Raw genomic sequence first — 16059 nt, 5'->3', positions numbered from 1 at the left:
CCTTCTTCATCTGCATTGGGTAACCCGGAAAGTTTTGTATAAATACAAGACCCAAAGCTACATTTTTATTCTTTCGTTGCGCCAGGAAGACTTAAGGAATATTTAATTCAAAACGTATACGTTGTCTGTCCAGTCGTTTGGTATCCTGTCCTCTAAAACAACGATAATGTTAACGTTAACTAGCTAGCCACCTGTTGTTAAAACGAGCATCTTTGTTTACGTTTGGTGAGTTAGCTAGATTGTGATGCCCTGCTATAGTCGCGTCTTTAAAACTGAACGGTATGTTGGCGAGTTAATGTTTGTTCAGCAGGTCAAAATATTGACCAGCTGAAGTTAACATGTAACGTTAACTAACTCATCATTAGTCTAATCTTTGAGAACGAACGAGTTTAACCGAAGATGTGGTCAATTTGAGGAATCTGCTCCGACTGAAGGATCTCAGCCTGCAAAGTGTCTCACAGAAGCTTAGGTGAGCTAACTGCATGACATTAACACGCAGTCTGAACTGTTGAAGCTGTTGATAGCTGAGACATCGCTTCTTGTAACAGTTAATGCAGCGTAAAGCATTGAGGATATTATTAGTAAAATGCTCTATGTGAACCTTCGTGCCCCTTCCCTTGATTTCTTCTTCACTGATTTTGTAATGGACACTCTGTACAGTCAGACAGACAGACAGACATGATGACAAGGTCGTGTATGAGCAGAAGAGACCTGATCGCATGAGTGTACAAGACCTGCAGATACCTGATGTTACTCCCAGTCAGGCTGTTGTCAGGAGAGGCCTCTCGGTAGGACCTCTGAGAGACAGGCTGTCGCGGGTAGTTTTAGCCCTCCCTCCTCCATCTCTAGGGTGAGAGTCAAGATTGTGTGTGTGTGTGTGTCTCTCTGTCTGTCTTGCATGAAAAAAGTCCAGAGACAACCAGTCCGATATACTTTGCAACACCTTGTTCCATGCTGCATACTGTTATTTGTGCATGTGTAGAGAAAAGATACCCGTTTCATCTCCCAAAAACATCAGTGGAGAAATTAATTATCACTTTGTGTTGACACAAAGCACCTCCACAGGTAATTAATCACATAATGTATCTACATAGGCTAATTACATCAGCAGCAATAGATGAGGTGTTATTGTTGAAGTCAGCTTTAAAGGATGTAAAAGTGGTTTACAGTGTGTTTGTTAGAGGAAGGTAAATCACATTGTCAGGCTTCCAAAGCTGTTCCATTTTACAGTAAGCTGTAAATGTATTATAGATAACATTTAATCCAAATGTTTGGTCTTAAACAGAACCAGGTTAACATCATGACTAAAAGGTAAACAATAGAACACCATAAACACACCTCTCATCCGCATGTGTGTTCTGCCCTCCTGTTCAGTCAGCCTCAGTCAAGGCCAGGTCGGTAGAGATGCAGTCTGTTTGTTCACGGAAGAAGGCAGGCTGTGTGCGTCAGGAGAACGCTCGTCTGACCGTGCAAGATGAGCAGCTCATCAGTGACCTTGATGCTATGCAGTATGAATTGCACGCCATCAACTCACAGGTATGACAGTCACCCCAACGCAGATAATTTGTGTAAATAAAGGTGCTTCATCTTTGTGTGCTGCAAATGGGTATAATGTGAAGGCAGTAATCTTTGTTTCTGTGTTCAAGCCACTAACAGTAAGATAATAATAAATATATAAATTCTGGGATATAAACTAATAAAACTGTATTTGAATGCATATGCTGTCTTTTCTTCTCCTAGGTTGACCCCAGGGGTCCCAGACTTGGTGTTAGAAACAATGTGGCGGTCACGAGAGAGCAGATTCGCCAGCTTCAAGCAGAGCTGGAGGCTCAAGCAGATGAACTAAAGCAAGTAACATACAGATGTCAATATTTATATAACTCTAATTGCATGCCTATTTATAGATTGGCTCTTGGATTGGTGTGAAGATTATGCAATTAACTTTAATTACGAACTCTTGCTCCCGTTGTCAGTAGACTTACTGAGGCAGGCTTCATTGTGGCTTCCCCTGATTTGCCTTTTGCCCTTTTTGTGAAATTGTTACACTAAACTTTAGTTGAACACAGCATTAATATTCCAACAAAGTGTACCGGTTTGTGTCTTCCAGGGCTGCACAGCTGAGGGCAGAGTGCAGCCAGGAAGCAGCAGCTCACAGTGACATTGTGGTGACGACTCTCACTGAGGAACTGAGCGCGCTCAAAGAAGAGCTGGACACCAAGTCAGCACTGGGCAAACGGTGATGCCTTTATCTGGGCTTGGCTTCCACACACTATTTCAGAGTACCCTTTACAGTTCATTGGAGTTCATCTAGCATTTTGGGTAACCGCATGAACTCCATGTGAAATTGGTCTGCTACAGTGTCTTCAGTCTTATAATTGCATTTGTTACGTATCATAGTTTTGACTGAACTAAATTAAGAAACTGACTTGTGCCTCAAGTTGAAACATTTATACTATGTGTAATTTATCTTTGTGACATGATGAAGTTATTGTTGTCGTACTTACTTCATCTTTTACAGGGCTGAGCAACAAAGGAACCAGGCTCTTCAAAATGCAGAGAAACTCAAAGACGCCTTCAAAGATTATAAGGCTACCATTTCCATTAAACTTAACAGGGTAAATTTAATTCATTTGTATTATGTCTTTATATTAGTATAAAGCTATTTTTTAACAACTTCTTCTGAGTTGCATGTTGATGCTAAAATTGCTCTCAAAATTGTGTTTTTAAGGTGATGGAGAGTGAGAGCAAGTTAAAAGAGAGTCTTATTGAGTGTGACAGAGAAAAAGAGGAGTTGGAAATGAAGTACACTGTGCTGCAGAGAGAAAAGGCTGAACAGAGCCAGACGATCAGGTATGCACTTGTCTCATTTGTCTCATTTCATTGTTAATATTTGTATGGAGAAACAGAAATTAAATTGGAGCGTTTCTGATGTATCATCACAAATCAAATCCTTCTAAAGAAATATCTTTAAATTGCTGGTTAACACATTTTTATGCCCGATCTTCCTTCTCATCTGCCTCACAGCCAGCTGAAGGAGGAGGCAAAGCAGGCCATGTCTGCGGCTGCTGGCCTCAAAGCTCATTTGGAACAGAGTGAACAAAAGGTCTTACAACTGGAACAGCAGCTTAAAGAACAGGGAGCAGAGTGCAGGGAGCTGGCCCTTCTGCGCAAGGAGCTGGAAGACCTGCGGATTCTGGCCCAAAGTCAGGAGCAGAGGTTGGCCCAGAGCCACAGAGAGGCTCAGCAGAGCCAGGGGGAGCTGGCCAGCATGGAGGCCATACTGTCCCTGCTACATCTACGAGAGGTGGAGAGGAATATATATACACGTTGTCACACTGTCATTTGTGCTCCCATGTCACATGCTTTTTTTCAATCTCCCACAATGTTCGACCTGAGGGATTGTTACATCATCACACTTCTGTTTATTTACCCAAACATGGTTTTGGTACGACTTTAACTAAAACATTGTGCCATCTTTATCACTAATCTTATAAAAGGAATCACATGTTTACTGTTGTCATATGTTATTTTTTAATCTCAGGGTGCTGTGGGGCCACTGTGTGTCAGGCCCTGCATGTTGCCCCCTGTGGACTACTCAGGAACTGCACACCTACGAAAGCCAAAACCAGGTAAACTGGATACTTGATTACATCCTGTGTTATGTATGCCTAGTAACAGAGGTGTAAACTTGTGTCTTTTTAACATTTAAGTTTAATTTGATTTTATACATTGGAGGAGTTTCCTATAATTTCCTTTCCATTGTTGGATTACTAAAACATCCTGTAGTTGGAATGAGATTTGCGCTTCAGATATGTGCATAGCTGTCTCAGTCCAATAGGCTATTATATATGAATAATTTGTGAAAAGAGGCATTTCTGTCCTTTTTCCCCCCCTGTCACTTAATGTTTGCAGGCGAAGGCTACCAGCAACTACTGCGTGTGCTGCAGTTAGTGGAGGCTGAGCGGACCAAACAAAGCAGTCTGGTTGAGCGGCTTCAGGAGCGTCTGAGCAGAGCCCAGGAGGAGATCTCCTCCCTGCAGAGCTCCATGGCCCAGAGAGCCTCTCACTACCAGAGCCTCCACACAGAGCTGCTGGACAAAGTCAGCCAAACCACAGAGACAGAGAAAGAGGTCACTCTTCTGATCTTCTCTGGTCTTCTCTCCTGATTTTTGCACATTTTCTGGTTAAAATACACTATATAGACAAAAGTACTGGGACACCTGACCATCACGCCAATAGGGACTTTAATGACATCACGTTCTGAATACACAGACAGCTTTTTTGTCCATTCATGCAGTAGAGCATTTGTGAGTTCAGGCACTGATGTTGGACCAAAAGGCCTGGCTCACAATCTCTGTTCCAGTTCATCCCAAAGGTGTTGGATGGGATTGAGGTCAGGACTCTATGTGGACCAGTCAAGTTCTTCCACACCAAACTCATCCAACATGTCTTTATGGACTTTGATTTGTGCCCTGGGACACAGTCATGCTGGAATAGTAAAGGACCTTCCCCAAACTGTTGCCACAAAGTTGGAAGTATAGCATTGTTCACATTGGTCTTGGTGTGCTGAAACATTAAGATTTCCCTTCACTGGATGTGAAGGGCTGAGACCAACCCCTGAACAACAGCCTCATAGAGAAGTGTGTCTGGATACTTTTGTCTATATAGTGTAGATTAAGCCTTTGTGTTTAACTCAAATGAAAATCAGATTTTTTGGGCAGAGTATTAATATTTTATATATTAGTTTTATGGTCATAGGTGTGTTTTTTCAGCTAAATTGATGACACATACTTGGATTTTTATAAAATGCAATCCGTTCAGTTTTTCCAAGCTCTAGAGATAATTATTAATTTACAGATACAGATTACACTTACAGTATGCTTTTTTATCTATATGTCTCTGTTGCACTTCAGTTGAAAAGGAAAAGTGCACGTGTGGCATCGCTGGAGAAACAGTTACAGGAGAAAACCTCAGCCTACAGTCAGGCTGCACTGACGAACACTGAGCTAGAGAATCAGCTGCTGGTACAGCACACATACACACACACACACACACACACACACTGTCAAGTTTTAGTTGTGTTTCTTATTTTTACACTGATGACATCATCAAGCTACTGCCAGACATGAGGAGCTTTGAGTTTTGGTTATGAGTCACAATCTTTCTGACAAAGCTCCCAAATTGTACATTCTGAATGTATTCTCTGTTTGTTAGCTGTTGCTTGCAGTATCACAAATTTACACTACTTATAAAAACTTACTTTATTTTTTTGTTTTTCTTTTTGAATAACAGGAGAAAACTGGCGCCGTTCAGCATTATCAGTCAATGATTACAAAAAAGCAAAGAGAGTACCAGCAGTCTTTGGAGAAGTGTAAAAAGTCTCAGTCTCAACAATTCACGGAACAACAGCACAGAATAGAAATGGTGATGTCCAACTAGATCTTTATTTTGCTCACTTTCTCTCCACTCTCCTGCCACACCTGCCTGTTCTGTGCTACAAACTAAGTCATGTCAAGTTAACTTGAACTTAAAAATTGTCTTACAAGGAGCTGGAAAGAATTTGTGCTCCAGGATGTTATAAAAATAAATTATTATGAACTTTTTTTAATTTAATATGTTTAAAACGGCAAAAGTGGTAATACTTGTCATAATTAATACCATTTTCTCTCCTCTCCAGTTGCAGTTGTCTGTGGAGCAGGCTCAGTCTCGGGTGTTGGAGATGGAGCAGGAGTTGAGTTCGCTCCAGAGGGAGCGGGACGAGGCTCAGAAAGAGGCTCTCCTGCTGCAGAGCTCTGTAGACCAACTCACACAGGTCAGCACATGTAGGACTCTACTATCATTATGCTTCTTTTCACTTTCACAGGAACCATTTCAGACTTAAGTTAAAAGTACAGCAGATATGTTCAACCCAGGTACAGACTGATGGTTTTGATTTGATTTCAGCAGAAGCAGGTTGAACTAAGACACAGTGAGGAGTTGTTGCAGAGTTTTAAGGAGCAGGCAGCTCAGTCTGCCAACAAGGTTTGTACAAAGACCTGTTGCCATCATTAAATACAGATGCTTTAACGGTACAAAAACATCTGGCCAAATTCCACCATATCCTCTAATTACTGTCATGACTTCTGTTTATGCATCAGGTGTGTGAACTGCAGTCGTCTCTGTTAGCGTGCAGAGAGGAGCTGAACTTATATCTGCAGCAGATGGAGGAGGTGAAGAAGAACTATGAGAGTGAGCTGCAGATGAAGAATGACAAGGTACAGCGTTATCGTGCAACGCTGCCATCTCAGTTTGGAAGAGAATTTGGACACACTTCTGTTTTTGATTTCCTCCTTCTTTTCTATTCAGGCTTATCTTCTTCCCTGCTCCTCCCTCCTCAGGTGTCCTCTCTGCAGGAGAAGCTCCGTGGCGCCAGTCTGGCTTGTCAGAGCTCCAACGAGCAAAACCTGCAGCTGCAGCTTTCCCTCCAGCAGCAGCAGACCATGCTGACTGAGGGCACTGCTCACATCTCTGAGCTGGAGGAGAGTCAGAGTCAGCTGCAGACACAGGTGAGTCAGACCCCAGGTTAAACTGTACATCCGCATACAAATATAACTGTATTTATCACTAAAGAAATGATATACACCACAAGGCCTTGGCATGGTAACAGTGTCACCTTAAGGACACCATAATTTCTGTCTACATTGTACATCGGTGATTGGTGATTGGTTACCACAGACTAAATTCCTTCACGCTGAACCTGGGGCCCTGTTGCCGGCTCCACTTGATTTGGAGAGCTGGTGAGTTTGTTAATGGCACCAATTGTTCTCTGTGTTGATATTGTTCACACTATGCTACATGTTGACCAGCAGTGAAACACACTCCCTTTGACAGTGAGTTATGTATTAGAGGGTATGTGGTTAGCTTTATCATGAATTGTTTAGAAAACACCTATCATTCAGCATTATCTACAGCTACAGTAGGTCTCACCGAGTCTCTATCATGTCAAACATAACCCAAAGAGTTTTTGGCTCAATCCCAGTGTTTGCATTATCATTTTTTGTTTCCTTTCAACAGACATGTCTCTCTTGTTTTGTAATTATTTGATTAGTCTGATGCATTTCCAGAAGCTTTGGGACAAGCTTTGTCAAAGATGTTTACCTGGCATTGAAGTCAGTTTTACTAGGTTTTATTTGGCAATAAAAAGTTTTTTTTAAATATTTGCTGTCACACTGATTTAAGATAATTAATGTTTGGTCAGTTTAGTTACCCTGTTCACTATTTTAGAGGGTGACAGGAGAACCATATGAGGATTGTTCTCATTTCCTTGTCCAGGTCACAGTCCATCTACTCAGTGATGGAGTTTAGTCCTTCCTAATGTTACATTGCAGCATCTGTGTAACCATTACCACATTTTATTCTTCCAAGATTAGTAAGTGTCTCACTTTCAGAAACTAAAATGGAGGGGAAAAGGCTCGATTAGCTTCTTATTAGCTAAACTAAGCACATAACATGCAGGTATGCAAGCTTACTGATACACCCAACACAAAGTTATTGTATCACTGCTTGAGGGAAAGAGCAGACTGAGCTTGTGATAGTTCAGTATTTTAGGAGTTGGTTGTACTTTCTGCCCTTCACAACAAACAGAGGACAATGGTCTCATTCAGCAAGCAGGAAAAGTAACGTAATGGAGCCTCTCTGTAAAGAAAGGTCTGATCAGATTGCCGGTGGGGTAGACTGTCAAGATGTTCTTTTTAATGATTTTTCCCGACAGGTCAGAAAAATACACATGAAATGGATGTCTTGTTTATTTTCGTTTGTGAGGAAAATAAAGATGATGATGTTGTGTCTGACCGTAGGTGTCCGGTCTGGAGCAGCAGCTGGAGCGAGCCCGAGCCTCTCTGCAGGATGAGATCAGGAATAGAGAGCAAGATGCTCAGCAGAAAGACAAGGACCTGCAGGAGATGAACCGGCAGAACACACGACTTTCTGAGTCTGTCAGGTAAGAACACCTGTTCTCACAGGGACACTCACATTAGACAAGACACAGAATATTTTCAGACAGAGTTACTTGTGAGTGTGGCAGTTTTTCCAAAATTGATTAAATGATTAGTAACCGTTTCATCAGGCTGACAGCAGAATGATTTATAATACTACATTCAGTGCGGAATATTTTGAAATTGTAATTGTTCAAACTTTCCCAGTAGTTCTTTTGTTGATAATAATGCAATATTTTCCCCAAACTTGTAGTAATAAGTGTAGTTCTCTGTAGTTCACTGTTGCAACTATTTAATCCACATTATGTGGGGCTTTTGATAGTGTCTGTTTTCTGACAGACAGGCCCAGAGGTATGCGGTCCTTCTGAGCCTGCAGCAAAAGCAATCAAATGCCTCAGCACTTTGTAACACAGTCTTATGATTCCACCGCATCCCATTTGTCTGTAGGCGTGATGCAGCCCTCCCCTTACCTCCCATCCCCTCCTCCCATGACTCCTGATTTTGTGCATATAAATGGAGATCATACTTGTTTGAGGATGGGTGATGGATGCCAGATGTGTTTGGAGTCATTTCTTTCCACAGGGATGCTGGTTAGTTTTATTTTTGCGACATTTTAAAAGCTCCAAAGCAAAAGCTTACTTGCTTGTTTAAATGTGCAAAAGGCACCGTTGTCTAGCTTAGTTTGGCCACGCTAACAGCTCCGGAGGGATTTCCTTCTCTCTTGGTCTGCAATGGGAGCCGTGCTCACTTTGAGGTGAGGAAATGGACACATTGCATGTCCCCAGATGTACCCAGACACTTGGTGAAGAATAATGCAAACACAGTGTGTTTTTCCATGATATTTTTTCTGCAGTGACCTGTACATATACATATGTACAGCAACGTACTTATCATTGTTCTTTGTGTTTTTCTCCTTGTGTCTTAATGCAGCCATCTAACATCAGAGATGACAAAGTGTCGAGGGGAGCTGATGTCCAAAGAGTCAGAGCTGCAGCGTCTAAGGAGGGATGTCACCGTCAAGACTTCTCAGATCAGCCGCATGGAGGAAAGCTTGCAGTACACAAAGAGCCAGCTCAACAGCAAGACCGACCAGGGTATGTTACCCAATCTCTGTTCTTTTACTTATTCATTTATTCATGTTTTGCTTATTCAGTCTCTCTTTGTACTCCTTTACTCGCTCTCATTCTTTTAACTTTTTGCTTCCTTTTCCATATTGCCCCTCCCAGTGGTGGATCTGGAGGAGAAACTCCATCGCTGTGAGGCCGACAAGCACAATTGTGATCAGCGGGTCCAGGTCCTGGAGGGACAGCTTCAGCTGGTGCGGGAAGAGTTGGCTGACACTCTGGAGCAACTGCAGGAACTCAGGGATGTTCTGCAAAGAACCCAAACAATCTCAGATGAGCGACAGGCCTCGGTGGAAAAACTGACTGTCCGGCTGAGGTGAGGATACACCCTCATGTGAAATATCCTTCTGCACGCAGGGACGAGGGACAAGCCCCAGACGGAGACCACGTCCATTTGCTGTGGCTCAAATAAGGTCCTCTGCTGAATCGGACTCATCCGTGTTTGAAACAATATCCACATTGTATATGTGTATCACACACACACACACACACACACACAGTCATGGGGCCTGTTATTGTTCCAGGGTCTCACTCAGTGTCTCCCACTTCAACTGTATGCCCTCTACATAATGTTGTGTTTCTTTCATGAGATGGTGTAAATTTTTACTGAATTCTTTGCTGCTGTGATGTTATGGATGGTTGTTTTTTAGTTATTTTCCTTATCAATCAAGGTGGAAGTCGTGTGATTTGTTGTGACTTATTTACACACATGCTCTGCTTTGTGATGTCATATTTTTATATTTAAAGCAGACTGCTGACACAGTAAAATCACATGCGTTGTGTCGCTCACCGTGTGCAGCTATTGTCCATCCAGCACTTAGCTGGACATACACTCATCCACATAATTTTGTTAGTAGTAAGTTTGTTAGCTATTAGTCACTCCTGCAGTCCCTGTTAGATTTCCTTTCTTGGCATTGCTGTCTTTCAGAGCACAATGATCCCAGCAGTGGCAGGGACGTGCACATGCTTGGCACAGAAAACACCCGAAAGAACGTAACTGTTTTATTAATAGTTGTCATGATCTAGGGTACAGTCATGGGACCCTTTACACACAAAAAAGCACTGAAAGGAGTCATACACCCTAAAGCCTGTTTTATGTACTCAAACTTAAGGTCATCCTAAAAATATTCACCAATAAACCCCTGTAATACAATAAAAGTTCCCTGTATTTGGCCCTGCAAGAATCACACGCAATTATGTCTGCCTATCAGGTGACACTAGAAGATTTATTTCCTCAAGTTACTCTTGCTTCCTTTTTTCATTTGATTAAACAAGTCAATAAAAGTCTGTGTGTGTGTGTGTGTGTGTGTGTGTGTGCGTGCGTGTGCTTGTGTGTTCACAGTGAAACTCAAAGGGAATTGGAGGAGAGAACTCATGAGGTCTTAGACATGGACAATGCACTGAAGGAAAGACAGGGGGAGCTCCAACAGAGAGCAACTCTGGTACAACACAAACACACATATTTTTCTGTGTATTTCATTCAATTTGCGGTTTGTTGCTGTCACTCCTTTTTTTAAAAATGTTTTTAATTCTCTTTTTTTCCTTTCCTCCGTCTGTCCCCGACGTCCTCAGCTGGGCCAGCTGGAAGTGGCCATCAGAGAGCACAAGCAGGAGATGGCGAGGAAGGTGGAGTCTCTGCAGCAGAGCCTGGATGCCAGAGAGCGAGAGCTGAGAGACGCACAGAAGGAGCTCACGGACAGAAACGTGAAGGTTAGGATCAGCCACAGAGTGAGAGGTCAAAACATGTGAGGAAATGATCCACTGATGGGAAAAAACAGCAGGATAAAGTTTAGTCTTAAATGTTTACATCCTTTGCATTATCATTGCACAGTTTGTCGTTTTGAAAAATGGCTTATATTGATTTCTGTTCATGAATAAAAAATAAAATAAAAAAAAATCTATGAAGTTATCAAATTAAAATAAATGACAAGGTAAATATCTTTCATGACACAACCATCCCTAAATGAACATGCACAGTTTTCAAACATATGATAATTATAAATTACAGTGCTTTATTTTGGAGTATTTGTTTGGTCTTTTGTAAATATGGCCTGTGATTACTCTCATCTGTAATATGAGATCTGAGGAACACGTAACATGAATTGTTAGTCAGACACTGTCAGCGGCACAGATAAGCTCTGATTAAACAAACTGTGTATACATTTTTGCATGTATTTTGTGTTGTAACTTAATACAACTATAAATAATATAACTTTAAGTAATCTCATGTAATATCATTAATACTTGAGTTTATTTTCACTTGTTTATTATAAAATTATTATCACTCTGGTGTCGTAAGCACTCCTGAGAATCCACTTCAATTCATCACATCAAACTGTGGCTATCAAGAGATGATTCAAATTCATACAATAAATAAATGAATTCTGAAATTGAAAAGACATGTTATGATGTAGATCATAAATTTATGTGCGTGTATTTGTGTTTGGGTTATTAGGATTCCCAGGAGCTTGGCAAGCAGCTGCGTTCATCTCAGCAGAAACTTCAGACTTTGCTGCAAGACCTTGAAGAAACTCAGCGTCAGCGTGAAGCTTTGACCAGAGAGCTGGACGCCACCAAGATGCAAGCCAAAGAGAAGGTAAAGTCAGTTTTTTTACCTTAAACTCCAAAATCTATCTGATGTAATGTAATACGACTTGTTTGGAGATAATGGCATTTTATTCTGTAGAAATATGTTGACTTTGTTTGAAACACATCTCTTTCCGCTGAGTTTCTGTGTGTTTGTCTTTGCAGGAGGTCCGGCTGTGTGGCGTGGAGGAGCAGCTGGCACTGAAGGAGGCATGCTGGCTGCAGTTGGAGGCTGGGCTGCAGAGCACCGTTGCCTCCTTAGAGCAGGAGCTGGAGCTGGAGAGGGAACAGCACAGCAAGGAGGTACAGCAGTTACTGAGGCTGTGACTGCTGTTATCTTCCTCCTTCTTATGCATTAAACCACTCTGTTAGGATAAGCACAGCTAAACAAGCCAAGTTTAAAGTTTACTTTAGTCATTAAAGTAGATTTTTAACTGGAAAATCTTATCAAAGTGACTGGTGAGAGGGGTACTGTGGTGCTATAGTGCAGGTTTCAGTCATTATGAAAGGCCTCAGCTCAGCCTTAGATACAATTTATGATGTTTGTGATAAGCTTGTAATTTGATAAGATCATACTATTATTGCAATAGCACCCTTTGATGAGTATGATCAGCATGATTTCTGTTTGTGTCTCAGCATCTATGTCAAAAAGGTTGTGTGGGTGTGCGGTTTGGACCGGCCTTCACGGTCCCACGGTTCATAGTTCCCTCTTTGTGCACATTTGTGTCTGATTTCTTTTCCCTTTTTTTCTCCTTTACACATCAACATCAGTATGTGAGTTCCTTATTTTTCCCATCAGTTTTCACGAGTTTCTCTTCTTTTTACCTTATCTAACTCTCACAAGTCTGGTCTTGTCATAATTCCTGCTGATAGTTATGCTATTTGTTTAGTTGTTTGTCCTCCTACTTACCTTTGAGCTTAGCTGATTACATCAAAAGATATTTTGATGCATATCAGTTTGTAAAATCCACACCAGCCCAATCTGTTGTCTGTTTTCCCCTCCCTCTTCAGCTAGAGTCCCTGCAGCAGACTCGGGGCCAGCTCCTCAAAGTCTCTGAGCAGATCTCCTCCACTATGCGCTCCTCCCAAGAGCAGCTCACCGTTAAACTTCAGCAGTGCCAGGCCCAACTCGAGCAGGCCAAGGCCCACTGCGATCAGACCAAAACCCAGCTGGACCAGACTAAGACGGAGCTGGACTGCACTCAGAACCAGGTTGTTCACCTCCAAACACAGAGGGACCAGGCTCAGACCCTGCTCCTTGAGAGTAAAGCCCAGCTGGAGCAAAGCAGGATTCTGTATGAGCAGACCAAAGCCCAGAACAGTCACCTCCTTTTGCAGATGGAGCAGCTCAGTGCCCAGTTAAATCAAGCCAGAGTCCAGGCTTCCCGACTCCAGGCTCAGGTCCAGGCCTCTGAGAAGTCCATGGAGACCTCCAACGAGTCTCTGCTCATCAAGGTAGAATTTTTTTTTATGGGCGTAAATGTCAGGAAGGTTGCATTACGGAGGTGTGTCAGTGAGTTTCATTTCATTTCATTTTACCAAAGCGTTCCTTTCTTCTCGCAGGAGTCTGAGGTGACCCGTCTCCAAGCCAGGATCTCGAGTCTTGAGCGAGCTGCTGACCGCCAGAATCTATACAATCACGCGCTCTCTCTCCCTGCTCTGCACCAACTCACACATTCCCCTGAGCGACCCTCCTCCACTCACCCCCCTCCTGCATCCCCCCAAAATCTTCAGACAGCTGTCCCCTCTTCTAAGCACGCTCCCTTGACTGGTCTCGTATCCCCAACACGCACACTAAGTTGTTCATCCCCTCCTGCTCACACATACCTTCAGCCACCCTCTGCCTCTCATCTGTCTAACCAAACCGAGAGCCACCCGATGTACGACTGGCTGCAGAGCAGCAGCATTGATTCTTCCTTGGCTCTCCCTCTGACCCTAAAGGCCACACTTAGGGAAGCCTTGAGCAAACAGGCTTGGGAGTCCACCTCCCCCTCCATCTCCATCTCCTCTTTCCCAGACACAGTGGACCACAGCTGGCAGGGCCTCAGTGCCATGGAGACCACAGCCACCTCTGACCTCTCCTTCAACCCCCTTACTTACATGGTGGACGAACAAGATGACAGAAACCTCAGCAAGAAAGCTGCCGTGATGCAGGAGGGAGACGATGAGCAGACGAGTGACTCTCGGAGGGAGTCAGTGTGCACTCTGGTGGGTCAGGAGGAGGAGGTGGATATGAGTTCGCTCACAGGGATGCTGAAGTTTGTTAACCAGACGTTAGCCATGCAGGAGGATCCTTCTTTGTGGAGCTCCGGGCTGTCTGAGACTACATGCAGATTCCCACTCCAGGTAACAATCCCACCTTTGTAATATATGTAATGATTAGTAAGTTAATCAGTTAGCCAGTTTACTTAATCTGATGCATGATTTAAAGAATATTTATTTTTTACCTTTGACTGAATCACTCCAATATTTGTTCAGCCTCTGATTTGTTTCCATTCTGTCAACTTTTAGCATTAAATGGACTTCAGATCCAAGTTTCAGTCCTTGTCCTGAGCTGTCTGATTTCAGGAAAAAGATCACTCACTAGATATTGTTTTATCAGATAAATTTTAAGCTCATAAAAACATTTTGTTCCCAAGTATTCCTTGTAACATTAAATATTCATGACTAAAAGTAATAAAGATTAAAGTAATAGAGCCACTCAGAAATTAGACCCACTCAGATGAAACCAGTGTCAGACGGACTTCTGACTTGAGTGGATGTTGAGTTCATGTTGGACCCCAGCTGACAGAGAAAATAGATTTCATTGCCTTTAATGTAGAAATCAGTAGGGATTCTAGCATTTCTGTGACACCAATCTATATTTCTTTTTCCATTTTTAGAGGAACATTAAGGAGACATGAAGCAGCGATGCCAAGAAGATCACAGAGAGGAGAAGAGTTGTTTGCCATGGTGCCGTCCTCGTGTGCCGGTGTACGTGTAATCAAGTCCTCCGTTCCTTCGCACGCCTCTAAGTCCGTTTGGTGTGTGTTATTGAAATCAAACTGAAACATTGTCTTTCAGGAAAAAGAAAAATGATCAGTTTTAGATCACCACCACCTTAAACCTGTAAGTGATCCACTGTGTTTGTAGCATGTAGCATTTCATGTTGTACCCTTTCTTAACTGATATTTATATTTATATTTTTTACACAAGTTTAAATAAGCTAAGTGAATAAAAGATGTTTTTTTTATATATATTGTGATATAAGACCTTTCCTTGCATATGATATGCTTTGTATGTCTGTTACTGTGAGTCTTAGTTGCTCTTCAGAGAAATATGAAGTCCTGCTTTCACTAACATCTGTTCAGATGTTCCCATGCTGCTGGTGACTGTGGGGTCGTGTTACCAGAACAACTGGCAGCTTCCTGTGCAAGAAACCAAGAATTTTTGGCTCAGGACCATAGAAGGGGGGTCATGCTGAATCCGATACAGACTCAAGCTGTTAAATTGGATTTGGCACACTCATGTGGTTTACATAACCAGAGCATAAGAAATGTTTTAGGATGAGTTTTTCTGTGATCCTTCTAACAAAGGTCTTTCAACGTAATGAAATAACCCAGTTTGAACATTTGAAATCTCTCAAGATTAGTGCTTAAAATATTTCTTACATCACATTTGACTATTGCACAACAAAAACAATTTTTACTTATTCACCAGTCATCATCATCATCATCAAGTCCGGCCCAGACCTTTAATCACTTCTTGCAGATCATGTAAGGTGTTTGGGTTGGAAGGCAGATCATCACTAGACGGGCTGAATGCTGTAAATGTCACAGCGAACGCTTTCCTGCCTACATACGAGGGGGGCTGTTACTATTTGTATTTTCTCGATACAGGCCTCAATAGCTATTGGCTTCTCGTTTGCGTGTGTGCGTTTCCTAGCAATAGAGGGTTAACAGCTGTTTGTGTGTGCGTGTTGACACTGGTGATTGCAGTCATTTCTGTCAGCAAACCAACTTGCATGTCCTACGCTCTCATGTAGCAGAGGTGGGATGTCTAAAATGAACACTATCCAAGCTGCTGTGGCTAATCATCTTTGTTTTTAAGCCTTTTTAGGCTCCTTTTGCTGGGTTTGGAATATTAAACTTTTCACTTTGAGAATGTGGTTCAGTCAGCAGTAAACTGTGTGCCATTTAGCTGTGCTTTACTTCCTCCGTGGAACTTCCTCAGTGCGTGTGTCTCCACAGCAACCTGCATCATACACACACACACACACATGTATTTTTGTGCAAAAGGAAGCAGTTGATGATCAGATGATCAGTTCAGACAGATCATTTTTTTATATTGGGTCTGTCCAACAGGCACCCCTAGAAGATGCTCTCAAAGCTCTTTAA

The 16059-nt window shown here is 42.3% G+C and overlaps 1 protein-coding gene across 1 annotated transcript; it reads left to right on the top strand.

The window, feature by feature from the left end:
* Positions 1–551: 551 nt before the first annotated feature.
* ccdc18 (coiled-coil domain containing 18) lies at positions 552–14927 on the top strand. The gene is given in 27 exon segments (XM_046408587.1): positions 552–558; positions 661–747; positions 750–850; positions 1375–1536; positions 1741–1847; positions 2108–2236; positions 2519–2615; positions 2729–2850; positions 3025–3304; positions 3542–3629; positions 3913–4130; positions 4914–5024; positions 5293–5424; positions 5678–5812; positions 5944–6021; positions 6138–6254; positions 6378–6545; positions 7836–7978; positions 8904–9067; positions 9200–9413; positions 10440–10539; positions 10670–10807; positions 11553–11693; positions 11849–11986; positions 12695–13138; positions 13247–14029; positions 14566–14927. Coding segments are annotated over 27 exon segments (4425 nt in total). The 3' UTR covers positions 14587–14927.
* Positions 14928–16059: the final 1132 nt, after the last annotated feature.

Source organism: Scatophagus argus, chromosome 13 (genome assembly GCF_020382885.2).
Source record: "Scatophagus argus isolate fScaArg1 chromosome 13, fScaArg1.pri, whole genome shotgun sequence".
Lineage (NCBI taxonomy): Eukaryota > Metazoa > Chordata > Actinopteri > Scatophagidae > Scatophagus > Scatophagus argus.
Note: the sequence above shows the minus strand (reverse complement) of the source record. Positions and strands in the feature narration are given on the sequence as shown.